Here is a 26,098-nt window from a genome sequence, read left to right as displayed (position 1 = left end):
ACGTATCCTGGCGGGGGGACCTCTCTAGGGTATCTATCTTATTGGAGCAGAGAGAAGAATAAGAACCAGGGCCGCTGCCGGGATCCTGGCAGCAGCGGTAGCAGCGGCACGGAGTTTTACGCGCCACGGTTGGGAATCTGGGCCTAGACCTGTGGGGAGTAGAGCTCGACGACCTGTACACATAGATATAAAGACTGTGCTTCTACCACCACCGTTGCCGCAAGACCACGGGTGCGCGTGCGCAATGTACGCCGCGGCGAACGAAGGGCCGGATGCGCACATGTTGCAAAATAATAGGGCGACTTTGATAGCAAAAGCAACCCGCCCGCCTGGGCTCTGGCGCGCGCTATATACGCTATAGGTATATACATGCGTGCGCGCGGCACGAGACACGCGAGCTCCCGGGCCACCACACGGTCTCTCTCCGAAAGGCTCGGATCGAGGCGAATATGAAACGAAAGACGAGGGAAGGGGGCCAGATTGTTGAAAACTGGCCCGGACACGAGAATATACGTAGGTGATGTTGAATACACGGCTGGGGTTCTCCACCTAACTTCCCCTCCTTTTTTTTCTCCTTTTCTTTGTTTCTTTGTACTACTTTCTTGTCTTTTTTTTTATTACGTTTTCACTTGATATCATCAACAATCCGATGCCTCCCTCGAATCGAATCGCATTAGGATCCCGAGGCCGCGGGTGTGTCGCCGCCCATCTCGCCGCTCAGCTCCCGCGACGTGACGCCACGCCTCGCCAGGCCCGCGACAAAGGTGGCGCCGGCACCGTCGGCCGCCGCCCCCGCTCGCGTCGCGTGGTCGAGGTAGAGCGACAGCACGCTCTTGGTGGTCTCGCGCGCCTTCTCGGCGTCGGCCATGATATTCTGCAGCGCTCGGACGAGAGCTTCGTCGGGGGCGCTCGCGCCGGCAGCCTCGGACGCTGCACTGGTCCCCTCCCGGGCCGCGGGGTTGGGATAGGTCCGCAGGGCGCTCTTCATGGCCTCCAGGGCCTTCTCGGCGTTGGTTAAGACATCTCGCAGCACCCGGGCAACGCCATCGTCGGCGGTGCCGTCGCTATGGTCGACGACGGGGGGGCCGGTGCCGTTGATGGACCCGGGCTTGTCGCCAAGCGCCTTACGGCGGCCGTCCCGCTCCTCCAAGAGCTCGTGGATGTGGCCGTTAAGCCAGACGCCGTTGAGCTGCGCGGGGGTCATGTCCCGGGCGCCGGCGATGCGGCCGCGGCAGGAGGGCTTGTTGCAGAGACAGTCGAAGGGCTGGGCCATGGCCCACTCCGTCGACGGGTAGAAGAACTGAGAAGAGGAGTAAGCTCTTGCGGGGCGGAAAAGGGGGGCTTACCAGCGGCGCCGGCGGTGGCGCGGCGGGCGGCAGGACAGGAGGGCACCAGGTGACGGACGGTTAGTTCCTCGCCGACGCGGAGACCGTTGGGTCCGGCGATGATGTTGAAGGTGGCCGTATCGAAGAACTGCACGCCCCAGGGGGAGAGGCGGGGGCAGTGTTAGAAAGACGAATCTGCGAACTTTGGGAATTCGGACTCATCACCCGGACATCCTCGCCCCTGTTGCTCTCTTCCACTCTCTCTGCTTCTCGCGCAAAGGGGAGGGGGAGAGACGGTACTGACGAGGGAGGGCTCGCACGAGTGGTTAATGTACAGTAGATCGCTGTTGAGGTTGAGGTGCCTGTCGCGGCCGCACTGGACCGTGGCGTAGGTCGGGCTCTCGGCAAAGGTGCACGGAGGGAAGGCCATCTTCGCGTAGAGTCCGAAGGGCGGCAGCGAGATCTTGGACAGGCTCTTGGACGTGAACTCGCGCTCGTTGATGATCACATCCTGGATCTCGGCATGGGAGGGCTGGACCCAGTGGGGCTTCAGTGGTGCCATGGCGAGTGCTTCTGGCTGCTTCTTCCTTTTGTTTCCTCTTTGGGTCTCTTGCTCGTGGCGTCGCGTCGTCGGGGCACAGTCTCTCCCTCCGTGTCAGAGCGATGCAGAGTATAAGACGGCCAGGTGTAGGTGTAGATAGGTTTATGCGTGCGCGCAGATTTTCAAGAGAAGGCCAAGCGATTCGTCTTCCCCGACTCGAGAAGAAGATGTCGTCTCCATCTTGTCATCGGACGTTTGCAGCTTAGGGCGGCCGCGCTAGCCTCCCCAGCATAGCTTGCCGCGGCCGGCACATGTGGGAATCGGGAGCACGTAGCAGGCTCGAGATCCGCTGCGTGCGCGTGTGTAGGCACATACCCGCTTGCATTGGAGGTAGGTAGTATATCTATATACGCTTATGTAGACGGAGGCATCGAGGAACAGGGTAAGCGTGAGAGGGTTTGAAGGCTCAGATGGTCTCTATCTTGGCTTTGTTTGCCCGGACCTCGGATCCTCGAGGACGAAGCATACTCATACCTATACATAGGTACTCGCGGGAGAGGGCGGGATGTTGGGAGAGATTAGCCGAATTCCGATGTCTGCCGTATACGTGCAGAGGAGGCGCCTCGGGGCCTATCATAGGGTTGGAGTGTCCCGAAGTGGGTAACGAGAGCCCTAAAGCCGCCCTTGCCTCCCAAAATAGGTACGTACCTATCTACCTAGGTACCTAGGTACTATGCACCCTGAGGAGACATCTAAGGAGGTAGGTGTAGGTCCTTATGAGGTTAGGAGGTAGGTACCTACCTGCGTTTTATACCACGATCTTTAAACCGTATCCGGGTATCTGAGGTACCTGAAGTAAGGCAGGTGAGATGTCTGTCGTCGCCTTAGGCGAGCTTATATACCTAGTTATATCTGGCATTGTGCTTTTATAGCGTTGACAGAGGTTATGCGTTGCGCATGTCAACACTTAACCCCTACTCTTAACTACGTGAATACGGCATCTGTAGTGCTACGCGCATTACACCGCATTGCACCCCATCGTACACGTGGATAAATGCAATGCTCGCACGCACGCTCGGGTATTCGGGCACGCCTACCGGGAATCGGTATGGAGGGGTCCGCCTATTGCGCATTCCTGAGGTAAGGTACCTAAGCTAACCACCTCTTAAGTACCATACAGGGAGGGGGGGGGGGTCTATGGACAGTATGTCAGCAATAGAGTCGGGGTACGGATACGGTAACTAAATCTGGTAAGGATTACCTCAACTGGTTATTCTTTCGAAAGAGCTAAAAGAATTACAGCAAGGGTCGCGGTACCGACCTTATTACCTTCCCTTCTTATAATTTCAGGATAGTTTTTATGACTACGTAGGAACCAATGTCCAGACGGACATAATGTCTATATATTCTATAGGTACCTACCTACCTACCTACCTACCTACCTACCTACCTACCTACCTACCTACCTACCTATCTACCTACTTAGACCTACCTACCTAGACCTATTGTCTTCATCTTTTTTCTACAAACACCATGATCTACTACCTATCTTCGAACCTATCTTCGAACCTATCTACGAACCTATCTACGAACCTATCTACGAACCTATCTACGAACCTATCTGCGAACCTATGGGAGCTAGTTCAGGCATATGAAGTCTATCTATCTTCGAACCTATCTACGAACCTATCTACGAACCTATCTTCGAACCTATGGGAGCTAGTTCAGGCGTATGGAATCTATCTATCTTCGAACCTATAGGAGCCAGTTCGCGCGTAGAATCTATCTATCTATCTTCAAACCTATCTTCAAACCTATAAGAGCTAGTTCAGGCATGTGGAATCTATCTATCTTCGAACCTATAGGAGCTAGTTCGCGCGTGAAATCTATCTATCTATCTTCGAACCTATCTTCGAACCTATAGGAGCTAGTTCAGGCATGTGGAATCTATCTATCTTTAAACTTATAAGAGCTAGTTCAGGCATGTAGAATCTATCTATCTTCGAACCTATGGGAGCCAGTTCACGCGTGGAATCTATCTATCTTCGAACCTATGGGAGCTAGTTTGCGTGCGTAGAATCTATCTATCTTCGAACCTATCTTCGAACCTATGGGAGCTAGTTCGCGCGTGGAATCTATCTATCTTCGAACCTATCTTCGAACCTATGGGAGCTAGTTCGCGTGTGGAATCTATCTATCTTCGAACCTATGGAAGAGGTAGGTAGGTAGGTGGGTAGTGAACAGGAGCAGCGTAGGCACGCTGACGAAGGCACGAAAAGGGCTACCCAACTGCCAACAACTGGCCCAGTGCCGATCAACCCAAGATCACAGCTGTAAACAGCTGTAATCGGTTGATCGGCCAGCTAAAAACGGCAGCTGGGAAAGGAGACTAGAAACGGGTAAAGGAGGATAGCTAGAAAGGCATGGCAAGAAACGAGTGAATGGCTGTAGGTCGTGATGTCTACAGGTCTAAGTCTAACTAATGAAAATATAAGTACGCGACCCATATAAATACACATCGAAAAGGCTACGTGGCCTAGATCCACCGCACCACTACAGTAGGAGGTTAGGAGGTAGGTAACAGACCTAAAAGATACAAAGGTACAAAGGTACGTACTTAGTAACATAGAGGTAACCGGGTAATCCTATAGAATATACCTTTTTTAAAATAAGGACATTATGTCTGGATGGTAACTATATCGGGAAATGGTAATAATGTTAGCCTAGAGTTTAACTTACTCTTATCACGAGGCAGACACTATGTCCAGTCATAGAAAGGGTTGCTAACATAGTATCAATAGACCCCCCCCTCCCTATATGGTACCTACCTAACCTAGGTACATATGTCGTAATACCAAATCTTAAGAGGTGCCAAATGCATAAGGACCTGATTACTCATAAGGTAACCTAGGTAGGTAGGTAGGTAAGAGGTAGGTACCTACCTCGTAGACAGGTATACATGTACTTTTGAGGTCTAGGTACCTAACCTCCTTACCATGTGTGTTGTGCCTCTAATATTCCTTCGAGTTCTCGAGTTTCTGTACAGATGCCTAACAGAGTAACAAGAGCAGGCCCCTCGGACGGCGTTACCATGCCTTAGATCTCTAGGAAGCACCTCAGGTATCCATCGTGTACTTCTCTCAAGAGATGAGGTAGGTAGGTACCTACCTATCTACCATCTACCAAGGTACATTTTGATGTGGGTCCACGGGACGGACAACGAACATGGAAGATACGTCGGAGGCTGTACCTAACTCACGCGCATTGAACGGGTACAGGGACAGAAAAAGGCTAACCGAAATGCAACCCCGGAGCCCATCTACATATACATCTTTTTCAAATAGGAGACGATGTCGATACCGTAGGTACACCACCTCCCCCTCTGGCGTAACTCAGGTTGAGTCTCGCGACCACCTCCTACCCACGTGCATGCATCTCACCTTAGGGGGCCTTACTGGTGACATGGCCCTCTGCGTCCGGCGCCTTGTCTAGGCTCTCTCCGACTTCTACTGGTCTGTCTCTTGCCAAACACGCGTCCTCAGACCCCCTCTGGCCTCGGGGTCCATGTTCCATGTCGGGGTCTTTGGCGCACCAAGCCACCGGCTAGCTCGAGGAGCATCGACTAGGATAAGGCGAGCGGTGGAATTCACTCGGTTCCGTGCCGTGCCGTGCTGTGTTACCGGGTCGGTACAGCGTTGCTGCAGCAGCACCCAATATCACGCCCCCCTTAACCAGACGCACAGCTCGCTCAAGCAGGCCGGCTGAATAGAGAGGGAGAAGGAGAGAGAGCGCGCCTTTATATACCCATATAAACGAGCGCTTCTAAAAAGCAGTTGACGTTGTCTAATTCTCACAGCGTTCCCCGGGATGCGGCTGACCCGATATTAGCCTACCCGTCTGGCCTGCAGAGCCTAGTGAGACGTCCCGCGATGTGGCGCTGGGATGTCGTACGGCCTACAGCACGACAGGGCGCACGCATTAGTCCTGGTGATCGTGTCAAGGTCCCACCAGGTAGCTCTCCTGAAACATACACAACTTGGCGAACGGCCACAGGCTAGGCTGGGCTCGGGCGGGCTGGCCCTAGGGTGAGGGAGACAATCCGGGGCCGAATCCGGGTCTAAAAGACACTTTTGTATGCAATGAGCTTCATCGTGGCCGATGTGTAGGACATCGACATTGGCCATCCATCCGGGTTGTTGTTTGTTGCTGCGGCCAGGTCAGGTCCCGTAGGCCTTCCCCCCCCTCTCTCTTCCTTCGCCCTCACTGATCAGGAGCACGGCTGTACTTCTCCGAAACTACCAGATGGGCCACCTCGATAATTGGTTCGCACTAGCCAGTCGTAGCCGCTGGCTGGGTAGCTCTGGCTGCTGCTGTTGCTGCTGCCGCTGCTGCTAAAAAGGTGACGGACGCATTCGGAACTCGAGATATTGATTCGTTGATATCAGCCTTTTGTTATTACATATGTCGTAACACTCCGAACGTCACCGGACCTCCATTGGGATGGTTGCAGCGAGGTCAGCAGCGTGGGACGAGCATGCGGCCGCCGACGTGATTTTCCTGATAACCTGTGATCACAACGAGCTCGATTTAGAAGCTGGAAGGTTGCACTAACCACCTGGGATCCCTGCCAGTTAGCCTTTGTCTAGGAGAAGCACGCACACGCACACGAGATCCCGCTCGGGCGGTTACGCTCGGGAGCCTGTGCGCGGACGCTGAGGCGTCATTCGCGAGTAGGTCTCCCAAGATGTCTCGAGATGAAGACACCATCACCTCACTGGGGAATGAGACCGTGAGCAAGACTCCTAACGCCGATCTATCACCACGTGTGTGGGTCGGCAAGTGCTTCCAAGGCGACTCGGCATGCATATGTCAACCATGCGCTAGGAAGGAAAGCGAGACATTTTCGGCGTCGTGGCCGTGCCCAATAGTTGTCGAGGGCCTATAGCTCTCTCGGGTCGGATGTTGGGGGTGGGGGTTCGTTCCGGAGAGGATTGGGCTATAAGATGTGGCGAGGGGGCCCTCTAGAGAATATGGTTCCCTCGTTTACCCACAGCTATCATCCTTCGACGAGAGGGGGCGCCCCCAGACATCCGTATAATCTGGTTCACAGCATCGGCATCAGCATCGACATCGTTACCACCATAGCCACCGTTGCCCATCAGCTGTCTGATCGGCGGATACCCTAGCTCGGATCGTCATAGCGCCACCCGAACATCACTGGTGCGCAATGGTTTTCTGCTCGAGCCACCAGCAGGACAAACCCGAATGGGCTTCTGGGTCGTTGGCCAACATGAAAGATACGTCAAACGACTTGGATCATAAACCTGAACCACCACCTCAACCAGAGCCGCCGACGCCAAACCCACCAAGCCCCGATGGCCGCCATATCGCGGACATGTGAGAGGGCTTCGATAGACTTCCTAGGGCACGTCGATCCCTCGGCCTATGGGTGGTCGACAGCGCTATCGGGAGCTTGGGTAGGTATGGTTCTCCCCACTTTCTACTTCCCAATATCATTAGTTATATCACACGCTCACCTTTCTGAAGGATTGTCCGGATTTTACGAGAGACGATACACGTAGGACAAGGGAACATTACGTTTGACAGCGAGACCGGAGTGGGTTTAGGTGGATTCAACCGTCTGTGGCCCTCGCGGTATCTAGCCGGCTCGGAGATTCCTGGTGTCATTGCCTCCCTCGATCGTCACTCACGAGCATCTCTCCGAAACTCGGGCATTCCAAATCCATCTTTGAGATACCTATCTGGCATGTCGGGGCTGGGGATGTGGATGTGACCATTCCTACCTCGTGATACGGCCCTCTATGCTATCAGTCCGGGAGGAGTCGCGGTTTCTTCTCTATGCATCGCAGCATCTTCTATTCATCATAGGCATTGTCCCAACGAGAGTGAATACCAAATAGGAGTAAATATTGTATTGTCGAGGTTGTGTGTATTCATCTGTGTCTCTTTCTGCCTGTCTCTCTCTCCTTGGTGGATATTATGGTTTACGCCGTATTGTCATTTTAGCGTCTCGTCGCCACTCTCCGTAGCTGTCTCGGGGTGAATCGGTTCTCCAAGGATGGATGTGCATAGCCACCAAGCTGCAAAGGCCGCCTACCTCGTAGGCAGCCGCGTTATATAGGCTCTAGGCTCTTGTATTATATATCGCGATTACATTCCCCTCTAATTGTATCCAGAGTTATCCCCCCCCTCCCCTTTAGCTAACGGCAGTTCTCCATTGAGGGCGCGACTTGGGGTGGTGTAACCAACCCCATCTTTCTTGACCCCTTTACCCCTGCCTACATAGATAGGCCTATCTATGTCATATTACATATGCCCCATGACAAGACCGAAGTCTTCGGATTCTCTTCCAAGGTGCTCCTGGTTAGGGATAGTTGATTGAGTAAGCGATGGAGTGAATAGGTATGAGTTATCAATTGCTTATTAACTCATCGACTCAGCCTATCCCCCAGTTGAAATAGCAAACAGACGACACGCTTGCCTTAGAGCACGAAGGCATAGGGGCCCTTTTTCACTCTAATTTTTGTTCTTCCCGTAGTTACACCGATCCAGCTACCTAAGAAGGGTTGCCTGCAGGATTCCTCCGCTCGCAAGGGTACACGTCGACGTGTTGTACGATAGATCTATAGAGGCGCCTCGTAACTTGCCTACGGGGTCAACGTGCCTCGAGATTATGATCTCGAGCGGAGGTTGGTATGACCTTGGAGGCAAATAACTGCTGCTGGATTCAGTGCCTTGGGCGCCTCGGCAACTATGAGGCTGGGGCTAAGCCTACCTCCTCTCTCCTCCCGACTGGAGGCATAGAGGGGACTCGGTACAGAGCACCGGCCGAGGTGGGTGCTCATGTGTAGGTGCCTAAACTCCCTGGCAAGTGTCTGTTGGTGGTTAAAGTTTAGAAAGATGAACGATAGCTTAGGGGGACGTTCCCACTACCTACCTACCTACCTAGGTACCTGGAACTGTCTCCTCTGGGAGGTTGGATACCTCGGGTGCTTCCTGAGAGGTGAGGAAAGGAGGTTAGAATAGAGGTAGGTAGGTACCTCGAGGTGCCCAACGTACCTCTAGGTGCGTGTGCCCGTATGTTAATGTACGAAAGGCAAGACAAATAGGGCTTGGTTCAAGTGATTAGCAGCAGCCACATAGAGGTATAGGAGTAACCTCCCGTGTTAGTCTTTGTAGGTGTGCCTCCTTAGTTGGGTACCAATCTACCTGACCTAGGTAGGTACCTACCTACCTAGGTTACTCCTATATCTCTACCCCTTATACAAGCCCTGGAGATGTTCCTGTTAGTTCAGGACAATTTATACTAACCTAGGTACCTTAGCCTACCTTAGGTACCTGCTTACCTACCTAGGTACCTCCTACCTCTCCTAGGTGGGACCTGGGTACCTTTATTTCAAGCCTCGTGCTTAGAAAGCACGAGTGTCAGTCTGGCGACTGTTCCTGCTTCTACTATTATGTGTCCGTATGTATGCTTATATGTGCCTTCGTCGTTACCCAGGTGTCTTCTGCTATGGCCCGTCTCTTTCTCCTCTATCTCTCCCTCTCTCCCTCCCCTCCCCTGGCTCATATCAGCCTCAGCATCCAGTTCGACTTCGCCCACCTCTCAGTCTTGCCCACGATCCAGAATAACCCTCCTCAGATCTGCCTCGAGAGATTCCGTATGCCTACTTAGCAATTGCTGATTGCTCACAAACCTCCCTCGCTTTACCACTTCCCCTTTTGGCATGTGAGTACCGTACTATCCCCTTCTAGCATCAGTCGTTGATTTCCCCCCGGCGATCGTGGCCGGCCAACCTGACGATAGGAGACGCGAGGAACAAACAACAAAATCCATATATACCTAGATACCTTGCCGTATAGCACTCGTTGCCTTCCCCTTCGCTATCCTGGCAACCAACCGATTTATGATGACAATGCTCGCCTCCTGACTAACATCCACCGCTCCAACCTCTCGTCTTCATTCAGTTCTTGTTCGAGGTTTTCCCACCCACCCCTGTCTTTATGAAAGACCCCTCCTCGAAAAGAAGCCCTCCATTCATCAAACAGCCCACATTGTGGCGGCTCTATCTACACGTGAGCTGTTGTCCCGACACCTCCCATTATTCCCATTCCTACCATCCCCCCCTATTCACCCCTTGCAGGATGGTCCAAAGTCCCAAAAAGCTTTTCAAGCTTGCCTCCCGCAAACTCAAGCTACTCCAAGAGCATGACGCAGTGGTGACTTCCGCTATCTTCGTGGAGCTCAAGTTCTGGATGAAAAATCGCCCCGCCGTTGGCCAGGTCACGGTAGATAACAGCACTCCCTCCACGGTTGTTGGGGTCTTCCCACCGATCAATATCCCCCGATTTGTTTATTCACAGCTTGAAGCACAAAAGATCACTGACGAGACTCAAGTCCCCAATCAGATTTCCGCGGCTCTGCACTTAATTTCCGAGTTCTATCCTGACGGAAACGGAAAATCCTTCCCCACCCTCTTCGTCTATCACCACAGGGACCGACATCGAACATACTTCCTTTTCGCCTACCTCGAACGCCGTATGGCGACTCGTACCTACACCATTGAGGAGCTGCTTACGCTCAAACGCCCAAGCTATTCGGCCGTCCTGCTGAAGGCAATCTGGAAGAGTATTTCAGCCAGTAAGCATATTCCAACCCGCTTCCACCTCGATATATCACGTTCTGTGTCACGTCTCCTGTCAACCCTCGGTATAGTGATATTAACAAGCACTCGCAGCTGGTATTTCCAAGGGGCAGCCGGCTCTAGGACCTGCTGTGGAACCTGCTGTAGAGCCGGCCGTGGAGCCCGCTACCGAACAGCCCGCCATGGAGCCTGCCCCGACCGGACGTCTGAGGAGGACAAATGGAAACATTTCCTCATCTACGGGCAACGGCGATGGCGCCTTCCGAGGCAATGAGCAAGACCTCTTGACCGACGGAATCACCGAGTGGCACTACCGCGGTCGCTCCGGATCCGAAGTTGTTTCGAACGAGCCCATTTCTGCCCCCACTGGACTCGCAGCACAACAGAGTGAGGGTTTTCAGAGATTCTTCAAGGCGGTCGTTTCTCCGACCCATGTTCGAGTCACTGCCGGTGGTAGAATCGTGCCTAACAACCGTGGCTCTGCATCTCCCACCGCGAAATGGGACAAGGAGCGTTCGACCATCGGCGGACAGAACTGTGTGAATACAACCAAAAGCGAGAAGCCCCAGACCAGCGACGCCGTCAATAACCAAAATATGAATACCATCCTCCCTCCCGCAGTCCCGGGGTATCCCCTCATCCAGAACATGGGTTTACCCTTGCCCTTTTATACTGTACCGAGTGGAGTTCCTTTGGTCTATGGCATTGCCCCTCAGCTAGTCCACCCGGGCGGAACCCCCCCGGTTCAGGGCAGTGAGAATGCCGGAATGGCGGCAAAGCCCGTCAAGGCCAAGGACGGGGCTGACGATAAGAAGCGTAGACCCGCTCCAATCAGTATCCCGTTGGCGGATCAAGCGGACCGGACGCGCCCGTTCTACTACAATGGTAACGTGATCTATCCCTCACCATGCTCGCCTTACTCGCCATATGGGATTAGTCACGGCCATGTTCCGACGATGTCTCCCTACCATTCATTATCACACGCGATGGTTGGGAACCAGGCCTATAGTCCTGCCGCTTTTACTCGCTTCGGCGGCCCTCTGAGCGCCCGTGACGGCCCCCAACCGTCACAGCCACACACGGCCCCGATACCTGGATTGGCAACCCCGATCACGTCGATCAGACCGAGTGAGATTACCAAACGTCAGCTTAACTCGTTGAGGGCGTCTCTGAAGTACTACGAGGACCAACTGCAGTATAATCGTCACCAGATTGACGAGGAGTGGACCATGGAGCAGGCACAAGGCATTCGAAGGAGCGTCCGACAATTTGAGCATAATTACAAGATGCAGGTCAACTTTGAGGCGACCTATTACCCGAGGGCATCGCTGGGTCGTGAGAGCCCAGCTTCGCAGACATACCACTGGAAGGCACCTTCAGGACCTCCCAGCATTGGGGCACACCGAGGGGGGAGCAATTCCCAGAACAGCGCCACCCTCAATGATCGTAGCTCTAGTGTCTCGTTTTACCAACCATCTGGGCGAAGTGGGCAGAGAACCGGCAGCAGCAAAAATAACTCGGCCGTGGGGATTAACTCTTCCAAAGGCTCCCACCTGGAGTTTTCTACAGATCCCGCTCTAGAAGCTGTCATTCAAGACAAGTTGAAGAGGGGCCTTGGAACGCCCGATCCGACCAAGAGTGCTTCTATCCCGGATACGTCTGACATTTACAGATACGACAGTAACCAGTGGGGCCGTTTGCCTTTCGAAGAGCCGGATGCCTGGAGTACCGAGTACCGAGGAGACCGTGCTGCTGTCGCCAATGCTCACTCCCCGTCGGCGAGTTTCGCCGAGGGCTCCAGCAGTGCGCCATACCTCGTTGGCACGCTGCCTCAAGGAGTGAACCCTTACGATGCTCGGTCGACCGACTATGTTTACTCGCGAGAGCTTACTGAAGAGGAGAAAAAGGCTCGTCAGAACTACTGGGGCCACCTCCCGAATGCTGGACCCGGTCTGCCTAAGTTCGACGGCAGGGATTTCTATCCTCCCTCCCCTGTGAAGTCTACCCATGCTCCCGAGAATACACGGAAACTGAGTTCGCGACTGATTCCAACTGGCAACGTGAACACTGACTACCGCACGCGAGCCCAGCCTACCGAAAACGATCCTTTCTGTTCCAATCGCGACATTCGAAGTGGCTATTCGCAATCAAGTAGCCAGAGGCCTAGCAAGGCTATCCCTATCGTCGCCCCTAATGATGCTGACCGACGAGATGAGTCTAAGATGGAGGACGCTTCTCCATTACCGTCAAAGACCGATGACGACGACGCTAGTAAGAGGCAACAGAGAGGCGGCAATACTTCGCAGGTGGCTGCGTCGTCCGAGGACCCGGCTGGGGAAAAGGAGTCTCGTACGAACGGTCGGAAAATGTTGGAGCGATCGGGTAACAAGTCTAGCCACGATCTTTGGCAGACTATGCTGAAGAAGGGGTCGGCTAGCGGTGCTGCACTTCCGAGCGCTGTCACTTCGACGACTGCTTCTGGATACCTGCCTCCATACTTTGGTAACGCGGCCGCATCTCTCGGGCCGGCAATTCCAAATACGAATAGTCCTCCGGTCCGTGTCGCATCTGCCGTTGGAAACAAGACCACCGAATGCGACTCTCCCCCGACACCTACAGGGAAAGTCGGAGAGAACTGCCCGCCCGACGATGCTCACTCGGCAGACTACGATCCCGGAAGAGACATTCAGGAACGTATGCTCCGTGACGCACAGAGGCGTGGCGTAATTGGTTCAGACTGGCAGTAAAGGTCCAGCGGCAAATTGCGGGTTTGGCAAAAGCACAACATCGCCTGCCTTCTCATCTTGTCCTCAACCGGGAGAGAAAACGAAAGTCTTGGGATCATGTTAGTACTAGCACATTCATATGGCTAGCTTTATCGCTCTTGAGGGAATCGGATCATGGTATATACGTGGAGGACGCCGGAAGAGAAGGCGGCTTGGTAGATCCATACCTAGGTTCCATATAGCTAGGTACGGCGCAGTTGTTGTTCCCGAAGGGCACATGGCGGAGATGGGGTATACCATTACAAGTTTGTTGTTAGGTAGTTTGGCCGAGAGAAGATGGCGGCAGCCGGTGGGCCCTGTTGCCTAGATGTTATTTACGGTACTCCCGACGGTACGCATAGAGTGCCGATGATGTTCGAGAATGGCCTAGGCCTATCCCGAAGGGTTTGTCTTTACTCTGCTGCGGGCGGGAATTTCTAGCTAGGATTAGCTGATTCTCTGTGTGAATACACGTACTATATTAAAACCTTCTCGCTCCTCCTTCCCGCTTGCCTCTCTAGTACATACTCACTCACCGATCATCGAGTAGGTCGATTGCTAGGTCGCTAGAACAATGTATGAGTTAGCGGTGGCGTGCTTGAGAAGAGGTGGTGTTGGTAGGTAAGTTAGTTAAAACTGTCTTGCTGGCGAGGACGCGCGCGCGCGTATGCCGGGTTTGCGAAACGTGGTATACTAGAGGTAAGGCAGGCATAAGACACGTCTTGGCCAGAAGGCGGGTAGACGACCTGCACTCATAGATAAGTACTTAGATAAGGACGGAGGCGTAGTGGAGGCAACGCGGGCAATGGGGGGAATAGGGGGGAGTACGGGTTGATTGGCTGGTTTAGAGGGTAAATGCTTAACTACCACGGTGGCGAGGAATGGAAGCAATGTACACGATCTAGGTAGGTTGTCGTGGCAGGGGACGGAGAGGAAGTTTCATTTTATTTTATCGGAGAACTGGTTACCTCGTGTGTCGCTGTAATATAGCGGATACCTGCTAGCTATAGATCCATAACGTGCCATCCTTCCGAGCCCACAAGTATCGGGATGCCCTCTGTGCATACCTAACCTAACCCACCTGCTGCATCATTCGCTGCGCGTATACCTGGGTATGTTATGTGCCTCACCATCAAACTTCCAGCCTCATCGAACACGTATTCTACGTCTTCTCAACGGCTCAAAGTCTGCAGGCGAGGGGCCGGGTGCGGAGAAGAATAGACGGGGAGGTGATTCATGCCCCCCCTTTCTTCGTCCGCTAGCTGTCACTGTTCGCCAGTCGTATACCTCGAAAACCAAAGATGAGAAGTTGACGCGGAGATAATCTGGCGGTGCTATACCTAGGTTTTCTTTTCTTTTACGGAATCGAGGGCCTGCGCCTACTTGTTTTCCCGATCTTGGCTCACACTCACCTTGTATTTTTTTTTCTAGCATATTTCTCCAACCGTTAGGGAAGTAGACTTACCTAAGAGACGAGACATTCCTCCCGCGATTCTTCTCTCTATAGGGGTCTTGTCTCGCTCCCCTCTGTTAGTAGCCACGGGGGGCCATCCCAGGGGAGGCGTGGGTGAGTTGCAGTTTGCACACTACGTGACACAGCACCACAAAACAATTTCTTGTCAGAATCGAGACTTCGGGAATCAGCTCCCATGGAACATTTCACAGAAACTGTGAAACGGCCATTGTGTGCATGCAAATGTCTTTTTTTCATTCGGTGTGCCGTAGCATCTAGATGCTCGTCGTCATGGAAATCCCATGCCATGCAAAAAGCCTGATTCGTCGTCTCCTCTCGATGATGCCGAAGGAGAAGGTTATCCTCGTAGACGCCTGCCATATTCCGTGATTTTATCCCCCGCCGACTCGCAGAAGAGAAAAAAACAAAATGCTGCTGCCGCGGCTGTCGCGCATTGCTCTACCAAAGGGTATCGGTATGTTCTCTTGTCGTGGTAACGAAGACGAAAATCGTTTCAGCGAAAAAAGCTAGGCTTATTTAGCAGCGGCCTTGCCCTTAGATCGCAGCTCGCGGCCAGCCTTGATACGCTCGAGGATGTTCTCGCGGTCCTTGTCGAGCTTCAGCTTGGTGATGACAACCTTGCTGGGGTGGATGCCGAGGGGCACGCTCTGGCCGGAGGCCTTGTCGCGGGTGACGCGCTCGATGTGGATCTGGTACTTGAGGCGGTAGACCGAGGTGACCTTGCCCTCTCGGCCCTTGTTGGTGCCCCGGACGATGGTGACCTCGTCATCTTTCCGGACGGGGATGCTGCGGACCTGTACAAGAGTTAATTACCCGCATTCTTCCTCTCCCTCCTCACTTCCCCGCGGACTGGGCCGGGCATACGTTGTACTTCTCTCGCAGTTCCTTGCTCAGGGGAGCGCTCATAATGACGCGGCGGGTGCCTGAGGGGGCGCTGAAATGCGCCTTTCTCGACTTTCGTCGCGAGCTGTGGACACCTAGAAGGAAACGTGTTAGAGGCGGCGTACAGGCTCGACTAGGCTCCGAATGGCACGAAAAGCCATGACAGATAGAAGTAGAGAGTGTGTGTGCACGCGTACCTGGGTTGACCTTCGCCATTTCGTCGGTGGGCGTGTGGTGATGGGGGGGTTTTGGGTTGTCGAAAGGGCCGAGGTTGGTTGAGTGTGAAGTTGAAGGGTGAGCAGTTCACGATTGGCTTCGCACCAGGGAAAATGTGTGAAAAAAAAAGGCTGGTGCGTGGGAAATTTCTCGGGTGCCCTAAGGAGAGTGGGCCTGCCTCGACCAATCAGCGGGTGAATGTCTCCATTGGCAATCCTTAACCCGCGATAAGATAAGAAGGTGGCTTTACTGTGGGGTACACAGATACAACGATACGAGGTACCTAGGTACCTTACTATGCCCCACCGCAAATCCATGGTGGGACGATGGATGGAAGCTATTCTCCTTATGCTCCCTCGGGTCGCGAACACCTCTCACGCCCCAATGGTCAACGATCTGTACCAGCCAAAATGTGGTCGAGAACAGTACGCCGGAGGGCGTGCCTGGTCCTGCGGAACCCCTCTACTCCCGCCGCGACGAGCCAGATCCAGCGGCGCACCCTCATCGCCCCCCCCAAACCCGGCGACGGCCCTTTGATGGAGAGACGGCCAGACCGGGAGCTCCCTAGTGCGTCGTCCCCTCCCCTCTCCTCTCTTCTTTCCCTACCCCGTATCCCCTGCCCCCTCCACCCCGCGCACGCGCACCTCGCCCACGGACGGCGCGCTGACTCGTAGCCACCTCGACGTGCGCGCGCGCGTGCACACAGACATCGCAGGCTTCCGGTGGTGGCGCACGCTGCCGGCGTTCGCGGTGCTGATCGCGGCGGCGAGCGCGGCCATCTTCAACTACCAGCGGTCGTCGAGCCCGGTGGTGGCGGGGACGCTGTACGCGCTGCGGACGAGCGCGCGGGCGCGGGCCGTGCTCGGCGACGAGATCTACTTCCGCCGCGCCGTGCCCTGGATCTGGGGCGAGATGAACCAGCTGCGCGGCCGCATCGACATCCGCTTCGCCGTCCGCGGCACCCGCGCCGCCGCCGTCGTCCGCTTCGTCAGCGTCCGCCCCTCCCCCCGCGCCCAGTTCGAGACCGTCGAGTGGAGCCTCGAGACCCCCGACGGCGCCAAGATCGACCTCCTCCTCGACGACGACGACCCCGCCCGCGCCCTCCCCGACTTCGCCCCCGCGCCCGACGACGTGGCCGAGCCCGGCGACGAGACCGAGCTCCCCGCACCCGGGCCCAGCTCCACGAGGGGGTTCAGGCAGCAGCTCAAGTGAGAAAAGGGGGAGAGGGGAAAAAAACGGGGGAGGGAGAAGTTCTCTTCGAGCTTATTACTCTAGGCTAGAATAACTACCCGTACCCATGGATCCTGCACACGACTTCTGCATACGAAGGCTAATGGCCTTCCTCAGTCATTCAGCATGGGTATATCCTGGTGATAGCCGACGACAATGATTAGGGGGAACGTACGGCAATTCAACTTAGTACTGTCTGGTTTGCACTAGACAATCGAAACCACGGTGCTGTTGGCATTGGTATCAGACCTTACGATAGACGGGGCGAAGGCACACGTCGGCGTAATACACAGCAACATGTTCTTCGATGTCTGTACGCCGGGTCGCACCCCTTGGTGGGTGGGGTACATATGTGTACATACAGTATTTGTATAAATAATATGTTACAAGACGAGTGAATCGGCCGGTGCCTGTAGTGCGCGGTCTGCACTCGCTCTTGAGATGGCGGCCGCCACCGCCGCGGCGTCCCCTATCCTGCCCTCTCTCCGCAGCTTCTTCAGCTGCTCATGCGTCTCCTGCGCGGCCAGCAGCCGCTCCTCGTACAGCGGATCGCGCTCGAGCGTTATCCGCCTCGCCTTGTCGACGAAGGTCTGGACCGGCGGCGGCTTCTTGATGGCGTCGGCGAGCTTGACGATGCAGCCCTTGGGCCCGGCCACGTGGCCGTTGATGACGACGATGCCCATCTTGTTATCGACCTTGAGCACGCGCAGGTTCTGGATCGTCACCTGCTCGTTCCCCATGCGCCCGGGCATCTTCTTGCCTGGGTGCACACGCGAACCACCGCCCTGGCTCGGACCCGTCGTACCGATCGTTCGGTGGTTGAGCGAGTTTCCGTGACTCGCCTCTTGACCGGAGAAGTTGTGCCGCTTCATACCACCCGCGAAACCCATGCCGCGGCTGTTGCTGCGCGCGTCGACGAACTGGCCCACCTTGAACCAGTCGGGCTGCAGCTGCAAGCCTATGGGCAGCAGCCCTTCCTCGCCGCGCACTCGGAACTCGGCCAGGTCAGACTTGGGGGCGATGCCTCGCGCCTCGTAGTACCCGAGCTGCGGCAGGGTGACGTTGTCGGCCTCGCGCTGGCCGCAGCCGATCTGGACGGCCCAGTAGCCGTTCTTCGCCCGCGTCTTCGTCGCCACGACCTGGACCTGGTCCATCTGTAGGATGGTGCAGGGTATGCGCTTGCCCTTACTGCTGAACATGGCCGACACGCCCTTCTTGGTGGCCAAGACACCGGTCCGCACCGGGGTTGACTGCTCCTTGCGCTTCAGCGCCGCGGCGGGGCTGGCCGTGAGCGTAGGTAGGCCGGCCGTTTCTTGGTTGAAACGTCGGGGCCTGACGCGAGGGTTCTGTGTCGACCAGCCAATCTTGACGCCGCGTTTTGCGGTGCGCGGGAGGAGGAGGGTGTGTCGTTCGGAGGTGACGAGGATTCGAGGACGACTCGCTGAGGTGCTTTTTGTTAGAGCGGCGGCACTAGATGCCCAGCGGACTGGCAGCCGGGATGCCATCGTGGCTCGGGGGGATCGATGTGTGCCGCTTAATGCGGCTGCTATGTATGCCTGGGCTGCGGTTCTAGATGTACTATTCGTCCTTCGGGTAGGGACTCGACATGGAAGCGGTGGTTGCGATTGGCAAGCAATGAGTCGAGATGCCAATGACACCGGAATAATTGAAGCTTCAAGGTCTCCCCACCGCAGTACCCAATTGAAAAAGTTGGGGCAGGTCGCTGGTCGGGAAATCCCCGGTACGTGGGTACGTGAATTTATTGCATAATATCGCACTTATGTACTTACCTATGTACCTGCTCTTAGTTACGCCGATTCCGCCAGCTGTAGAATGCGGCAGACAGCCGACCACAGCTGGCGCGACTGGCGGACAGACCTGAATTGGCATCCGGTCCAACACGGCCCAAACAACGGCTACTTGATATCCGTTCTTCTCTTTGCATTTCACTTCGTAAGATCTGACATAGTAGGAGCACCTTTCCTCTAATTCGCTTTCTCTTCTACGAGTCTCAGCAGACATGGTCTACTATTTCAAGTCAAATGTCGTGGATCCTCCGGCCTTTATCTATGTCGGCAAGGACAAATTCGAGAGTACGTGATAGCCTCTCTCCTGAAAATCTCGTCTGGAGGTAGTTGTCAATTCCTGTACTGATGCCAGAATGTGTGAAGACGAGGAGCTGATAAAGTACGGCTGGGAGGAGGATGTATGGTGAGTGACATCGCCCTGGCCCTGTACGGATGTTCATCGGGTGAGAAGCAATAATAATATTCATACAATCTTTTTTCTCTTAGGGTATGAAGCCAAATAAAACACAGACCCCTAACACATCTCCTGTGTCCCCTTATCTATTCCCTTTGTGTTCCTCGACTGTCCCACGACGGCAAAATGTGGAAAAAGATTTGAGAGTGAAAAGCAAGTCGAATGAGAAGATGAGCGAGAGGAGAGATCCCGTTCTCACGCAACAGGGGGTCGCTTCTCGTGGCCACCAAACAGTTCCACGCGGACAAGCTGTCGAGCGCGCACGTGTACCTGCGGCTGGGCGCGGGCCAGACGTGGGAGGCGATCGCGCCGGAGCTGGTGACCGACCTCGCCCAGCTGACCAAGGCCAACTCGATCGAGGGTAACAAGAAGGACAACGTCACCATCATATACACCCCCTGGTCGAACTTGCGCAAGGACGGTAGCATGGCCGTCGGCCAGGTTAGCTTCAAGGACCCCCGCCTCGTCCGCCGCGTCCTCGTCCCCCAGCGCGAGAACCCCATCGTCAACCGCCTCAACAAGACCCGCGTCGAGTCCCACCCCGACCTCTCCCAGGAGCGCGAGGAGCACCGCCGTGAGTTGCGCAAGAAGGACCAGGCCGCTCAGCAACAACGGGTGGGTTTCCCTCCCCATCCTTTCTATCACCCCCCTCCATGCACGTAGGTATATTCCTGAGCTATGATTAATACTGTGTCTGTAGAAGAAGGAAGAAGCCCGAGTGATGAAGGAGCGTCAGGAGAAGAAGTGGCAAAAAGAGCACGCCTACGACGACCTTTTCACTGAGGAGAACATGGAGGCGTCAAGCAACCAGAATCGGTCCGAGAACTGGGAGGAGGACTTCATGTAACGGGTTTAATTTCAGTTCCCCCCTTGAGCCCACCTGTGCTTCTGTCCGCCATCGCAAAGGAAAGCTAGAAGACGCATGATACCAAAAGGAAATAGCTCCGCCTTTAAAACTTAGTGATGCCTCCTCTGTATTATGCGGGTATCGGTGCTCACTCGTAGACCGACGAGCCCTTCCCTCCTCCTCCTTTCTCACATGTGTCGGCGAGCGCTAGCTGAGCCCTTACACACGCTCCTTACTCAGACCGTAAGATGTAGCCGCCTCCCCATTAGCAACATACTCTCCGGAGCGGCGCCCACTGATTAAACCTTCATGATTCTCTCTCCGCCCGCATTGCCGCTCATATCCCCCGACTGCCGCCGGGCCCGCCAATGTCGCTGCCGAGCCTGTTCGCACTCGTACCTTTGAGCTTGTGATCGCTCGGGTTCGGCGCTGCCTCGTACAGGATCTGGGCGGGGGCGCGCCCGAGCTGCATCCACTCGCCGCGGAAGCCGAGATAGCTCAGCCGCGTCACGTCCTCTTCGCCGTCGCCGAAGTTTTTCTCGACGAACAGCGTCAAGTGCTGCACCTTGCTAAAAAGCGCGCGGCGTACCGGTAGCTCCTACCAGTGTGGGTCGTTAGCTTAGTTGGATAGGGCGGGCGAGTAGGGAAGTAGGTAGGGTCGTTTAAAGAAGACGAAGATCTCCCCGTCCCCTCTAGATGGGTCACCAGATAGGGGGGGGGGGGGATTTTGAAAAAAAGGGGGGGAACAACTTACCTGGACGTCTGACGTCTGTGCCGGCTCCAACGTCTGTGTGGCTGATAGCTGCTCTGCCATCTCGAAGTCCACGTTGTTACGATTCGCAAACAGCTTGATCGTATGGGGCGCGCTTGATGATGCGGACGAGCGGAGCAGGACAGAGTGTAGCTTCACCTGCCCTGTGAATCTGGATTACGAAGCCGTAGTTTAGTGCATGCGTATATTTCATCGTAGTAATGTGGATAGCTGGCAAGCGAGTAGCATGATGTTGCCTATGGACATAGGTATATATATCGTGAAGGATATTATATGTGCTCGGATTATGCGCGCGTGTACTCTTTAGAAAGAGGCAATAGCTACACGTTCGGTACTAATGAGGGAAGTAACATACGGTATCTTGATAATGAGTTGCTCATCTGTATCGCTCGCGAGCTCAGGCTCCGGCTGCAGCCTCTCGGCCCATGTCTTCTTGACAATGGCCTTGCCAGCACCGCGGACGGCCTCGTTCAGCGCCTCAACCTCCTCGAACCGTATGTGCTGGTACAGGCTGAACTGGAGCGCCGGCGTAATGTCGTCCGAGTGGTCGTGGTCCCCATGGTCGTGACCCCCATGCCCATGATCGTGATCGTGGCCATGGCTGTGGTCGTGGTGTTCGTCATGGCAGTGCGACATGTCGTAAGGCGTACCAATCTGATGGTTTCCTAATCGGCTGACCGGTTGGCTGAAAGGTCACCGGGGGAAGAAGATATTGTGATGGAGGAGGCCTGCGGTTTCTGGTTGGTGTGTAAGGAACAGAGACCAAATGGATGCATTTGTGTGACGAGCCTTGATTTACGAATACCTAATGTAGCCGGTCGAATACACCAGAGTCTGAGAATACGGCGGCGCGAAGTGTGAGGATGTGAAAAGAGGGAATGTCGAAGTTGTAAGTATAGGTACCTACATAGAATTACGCCTAGGTCCAAATATCGGGTAATTGCATGTACCTACCTACTGGAAAATGTCGGATTGTACCTACTAGCGACTACGAATTTGCCTGCCAACGTTGAGTGCGCAACTACTTCGCTGTAGAATTCACGATCCAAAAGGCCGACATGCTCAGAGGAAGAAAATCAAGAAAACAAAACCCCCCAAGTCCGGAACATATGTGTATTACTATATCGGATACCTACCGCAAAGCATCGCCCTCACTCCTTAGCTTCGGCCACCTGCGACCGGCCACATTCGTCTCTACCCGTAATTCTCCTTTCTTTACTCGCCAAGGCCGCGTAAGGAGGCTCTCACCAGCGTCAGCACAGGCTGCCGCCCATTATATGTACACCGTCATTAGAAGCCTCCTTTCCGCTTTTTAACCCTTTTATTTGGTCTCTGACCAAAGACGCCCGGTGTCGGTTGCGACATCGTTTGCCGCGGATGCGACGAGGTGGCCTGGCCTTGCGAGGATCCTACGTGGGGTTGGCTCTGCTGGTTGATGGACCGCAAACCTGGGGTCGGTTGAGTCGACGGTAGACTCGGCTCCCGGTCCCACGGTGTCTGTTGAAGCGACTCCGCCCTTCGCCTTTTGTGATTTTGCCGCGCTAGCTGCCTAGCTCTCCTTTGCATTCTCGGCGTCTCTTCCTCGTCTCTATTTAGATCGAACACGTAGTCGGCTGGGTCGTCACCAACCGTCCACTTTTCCAAGAGCTTGCTCCGTTTTGCCACCCCATACTTGCCGGTGCCGGTATATGACCTTATGAGAGCCATGGCTGGGTCTTCCTCGGATATTTCGACATGTGATCCCTTGGATCCTGTTGTGCCAGCGTCAGACTGTGGTTGTGACGAGTCCACTGCAGGCCCTTGCTGCTGGCTGTCGACAAGCATACTGCCCGAGTCTTGCGTCTGAGATACCGGGGTAGAGAGTTGCCGAGAGCTGTCCAAATCCAGCCGATAATAAACCAACCCAAGAGAAGATAAATAAATATCGCGCGCCATCTCCCGAAACACTGCTACCTCGGAGTCCCGTGTCCCAGCTTTCTTTTGACCCCCCGGAAGAAAACTTCCTATTATATCAAGAAGCATAGAATACGAGTCTTCCAGCGAAGATGTTGATCCTATAAGCTGGCCACGTGGATGATCAAACCCCAATAAGACTAAATTTGGATTCATGCGCCGAATACTTTCTATGATGGCCTCCCACGCGGCTGATCCAAGATTCGTATCGTTATATAATTTCGATTCTCCAATCATTTGAAAACTGCAATCATGGTTAGCTCGGCAACAGGCGGAAGTAGCATTGTCTACTTACAGAGTAATAGCAGGCAGAGATCCGTTGGCGAGCGCTCGTTCAATGACAGGAGAAACACGGTGAAACGGATCAGCACTGGATATCTCTGCGCTTGTATATATTCCAGAGTCTCTATTGATCTGGTCATCAAGAACGGCACATAGGTGTTCGTAGAACAATCCCAGAGGCCGTTTTAATATTGACTGTGGAGGGCGATAGGCCCCAGACACACGGTCGAGAGCTTGATCATGTTCGACGTTGAGGCTCTGTAAATCAACCTCGACCGGGACGATAAAGTGATAAGACGAGGACTTAGGGTGACCTTCCCTTTTCCTGCGGGGCTTTATTGGATTTTGACGTACCCGTCGATTGGGACGGGTTATATGTTCGATAGGTCGTAAGGAGGAGGACACGCAAAGGGTGGAGACAAGACTCATGTCCGTCCTCAGGGCAGCAAGTTGGAAGAACCTAACTTCTTGCTGAATTAGACTGTGAACAGACTGGGTCAATCTACCTGGCGCCCTCAAAACCCCAGGCGTAGGGTAAAGACATAGGGTCTGAAGTGTCGCTCCCGAAGCCGTTCGGGCCAAAGCTCCTAGTACGACGGCCTCGTGATGATAGTCAATCCTAGAAAGGTCACTTCTCAGCGCGGAAAAGCAGAAAAGGTCTACCCAAGAGCTGCTTGTCGAGTATATGTAGACTTGGGAGATGACCTGAGTGGATGATCTAGCGCCCGGGGAGACGATAAGCCTTAAACTGGGGTCGAGGCCGTTCCTGAAGTGGGGGACTGAGAGGACGACGGCCCATCCCTTTTTCACCTCACCCCACTCCCCCCCAGACGTTGAGAAAACCCTAACCACAAATAATCTTAGAGTAGTGAGGATAAAGACGAGCTGAGTCTCCAAAAGGTTTTCATACACATCAAGGATCCGATCTTGACTTTCCTCTTGTACAAGAGGCAAATCAGGGAGGAATGAGCTCCTGGAGAGGTCTAGCAATCTAGCTGACTTCGGACCACATAAAAGCAGCGTCGACGACCGTACGAGCTGCGGAAAGGAACCCTGAGAATAGGAAACATCTACACCTTCTTCAAGGTCGAACGGCTGTGAACTTCCAGTTGATAGGTCATCCGGGGGGCCAATCCAAAGTATCTTGTGCCACTCTGCCGCATCTTTAGAGCACCTAGAAGGAAGTTGTTTCAAAAGACCATTTCTGATATGTCCACATTTGTTAAGACTAAACGTTGGTTTTCTGGACCTGACCCGAGTATGGGCTATATCCCAGACGCTCCAGAAGCCGCACTCATCGATAAGCCCGAGTTGGGGAGGGTTCCCTCTTGTGCCCGGGTTGAATGAAACGTCTGAATGGGGATTGCCTCCGGTCTGGTCCTTCGAGAGAAAGAACAGCGGATTTGGGTCGATGCGAGAGGGCCTTTCCCCGCTGTTGGGTGTAGATGTCGTCGCAACTCTGCGATATTCGGGTTGGAAAACACGAGTACCGGCATCTTTCTGTAGGATTAACCAGCGCGTCGGGTCATACCTCTTCGCGTCCACTACGCTCTTCAGACGGCGGATTGGGCCTGCCGTATCATCCTCCCATAGCACAGAATCAGCGTTCCCCATGCCAGCGAGTAACAGCGATACCCTGTCGTCGTCGCCCCATTGCCATTCCTCCACAGCCGGTTTTGCGAGGCAAAGTACATCATTTGCTCTGCCTGCGGCGACAGCTACCAAGGGTGCGCCCACTGTTCTTTCCAGCTTGGTCCTATCGGCGAGCTCACCGATTGTGAAAAGTGACGACCTCAGTTCATCCCGGTGAGGCTGTCGTGATGAATGTAGGAGCGACAGCTCATCGTGTATATATTCATTTCCTAAGCGAGCTTCGGGGTGGGCTTTTAAAAGCCACGTCCGCTGCTTCCGGCTCGTATACCACGGGGTTGTAGCCGGTAAATCTGGCGTTTGGATCTCAGCGACAGTAGGAGTAGCCGGCAGCCAGATCTTACGAGGACCGAGTTCCTTAAATATGGGTGCTTCGCCGGACAGGGTTAGCAGCCTCGACGAGAGGTCGGTTTTTGTGATAACTTACTATCCCGACGGAAGTTCCTTGTAGACCTCCACCCGCGATCCTCCGCCCGACCTGAGGTCTGAGGCAAATGTGAAAGGCGTCCGGCGAGTCCAATGGAAGATTCGGTGATTTGCCGATCAGTCATCCAGAGGGCAGGAGTTCAGGGGTATCCTCTCAGACGCAGCCCGTATTTGGGCATACGTGGCAATGCCTGGGGGGATTTGAGAGAATGTGCCGCTTCGTCTAGGATGGTTGAGACCTGGTCGGGCGATTTCGCATTGATAGCACGACGAACTTGTAGGAGAGAAAAAAAGCTGAGCATCATCACTGGCAGCTTATCTTATCGCATGTAGATACTCATGTAATACTACCCGCAATGTAGAGTCTATTTGGATGTATACCCTTATTAAAAGGCCAAAGAGCAGTTATATTGTTATAGGCACCTAAATATGTGAGACCGAGAACGTAAAAGTACTGAGGATATAATATGTAGCAATTAATGAAGTCATCTCTGTGTGAATAGTTATGTAAATACCTAGGTATCTGGTTGAAAGTTGGTAAATAGGTGATAGGCTGACAAGTAGGTACCTGCTTATGGGGATACCAAGGCCAAGACTAGCGGCGCTCGGCAACAGAAATCAACATTTACCCACCCGCCCGTGGATGTTATGCATCTCAAGACATCTACGTACCTACATACATAACATCCCTCTTACCTTGGGTATTTGCATTTCGCTCCACAGTCCAAGTCGTCATTTGAGGACCACGGCCACGACATCATCGGCGTCCCGTACAAGCAAAAGAGTACCTGCCGATAATCCGTCGCA

The 26,098-nt window shown here is 54.2% G+C and overlaps 6 protein-coding genes across 6 annotated transcripts; 2 read left to right on the top strand and 4 right to left on the bottom strand.

Moving 5' to 3' along the window:
* Window positions 1–477: 477 nt before the first annotated feature.
* Window positions 478–2,083, bottom strand: GGS23DRAFT_98465 (uncharacterized protein). The gene is made up of 3 exons (XM_051521442.1): window positions 1,630–2,083; window positions 1,405–1,473; window positions 478–1,300 (listed from the first exon to the last, which is right to left on the bottom strand). The coding sequence occupies exons 1-3, from the start codon at window positions 1,885–1,887 to the stop codon at window positions 674–676; spliced, it is 954 nt and encodes a 317-aa protein (XP_051371104.1). The 5' UTR covers window positions 1,888–2,083; the 3' UTR covers window positions 478–673.
* Window positions 2,084–10,032: 7,949 nt separating this feature from the next.
* GGS23DRAFT_610582 (uncharacterized protein) lies at window positions 10,033–13,279 on the top strand (the record flags this gene model as incomplete). Its single annotated transcript, XM_051520337.1, has 2 exons — window positions 10,033–10,528; window positions 10,626–13,279. 2 exons carry the CDS (start codon window positions 10,033–10,035, stop codon window positions 13,277–13,279), a joined length of 3,150 nt encoding a protein of 1,049 aa, XP_051371103.1.
* Window positions 13,280–15,007: 1,728 nt separating this feature from the next.
* GGS23DRAFT_98274 (putative 60S ribosomal protein L26-1) lies at window positions 15,008–16,001 on the bottom strand. Its single transcript, XM_051521441.1, has 3 exons — window positions 15,851–16,001; window positions 15,636–15,748; window positions 15,008–15,565 (listed from the first exon to the last, which is right to left on the bottom strand). Exons 1-3 carry the CDS (start codon window positions 15,867–15,869, stop codon window positions 15,284–15,286), a joined length of 414 nt encoding a protein of 137 aa, XP_051371102.1. The 5' UTR covers window positions 15,870–16,001; the 3' UTR covers window positions 15,008–15,283.
* A 278-nt stretch (window positions 16,002–16,279) lies between these two features.
* GGS23DRAFT_597613 (DUF1783-domain-containing protein) lies at window positions 16,280–17,081 on the top strand (the record flags this gene model as incomplete). Its single annotated transcript, XM_051518647.1, has 2 exons — window positions 16,280–16,436; window positions 16,576–17,081. The coding sequence occupies 2 exons, from the start codon at window positions 16,280–16,282 to the stop codon at window positions 17,079–17,081; spliced, it is 663 nt and encodes a 220-aa protein (XP_051371101.1).
* Window positions 17,082–17,285: 204 nt separating this feature from the next.
* Window positions 17,286–21,616, bottom strand: GGS23DRAFT_605688 (translation protein; the record flags this gene model as incomplete). The annotated part of the gene is made up of 6 exons (XM_051519797.1): window positions 17,286–17,327; window positions 17,555–18,655; window positions 20,051–20,133; window positions 20,608–20,806; window positions 20,963–21,131; window positions 21,336–21,616. The coding sequence occupies 6 exons, from the start codon at window positions 21,614–21,616 to the stop codon at window positions 17,286–17,288; spliced, it is 1,875 nt and encodes a 624-aa protein (XP_051371100.1).
* Window positions 21,617–21,933: 317 nt separating this feature from the next.
* Window positions 21,934–25,817, bottom strand: GGS23DRAFT_98135 (RNA polymerase I-specific transcription-initiation factor-domain-containing protein). The gene is made up of 3 exons (XM_051521439.1): window positions 25,293–25,817; window positions 23,229–25,236; window positions 21,934–23,177 (listed from the first exon to the last, which is right to left on the bottom strand). Exons 1-3 carry the CDS (start codon window positions 25,414–25,416, stop codon window positions 22,271–22,273), a joined length of 3,039 nt encoding a protein of 1,012 aa, XP_051371099.1. The 5' UTR covers window positions 25,417–25,817; the 3' UTR covers window positions 21,934–22,270.
* Between the last annotated feature and the right edge of the window lie 281 nt (window positions 25,818–26,098).

Source organism: Durotheca rogersii (genome assembly GCF_024521655.1).
Source record: "Durotheca rogersii strain YMJ 92031201 chromosome Unknown GGS23scaffold_13, whole genome shotgun sequence".
Classification (NCBI taxonomy): domain Eukaryota; kingdom Fungi; phylum Ascomycota; class Sordariomycetes; order Xylariales; family Xylariaceae; genus Durotheca; species Durotheca rogersii.
The sequence above is the reverse complement of the archived record's forward strand: the minus strand, read 5'-3'. Positions and strand labels throughout refer to the sequence as shown.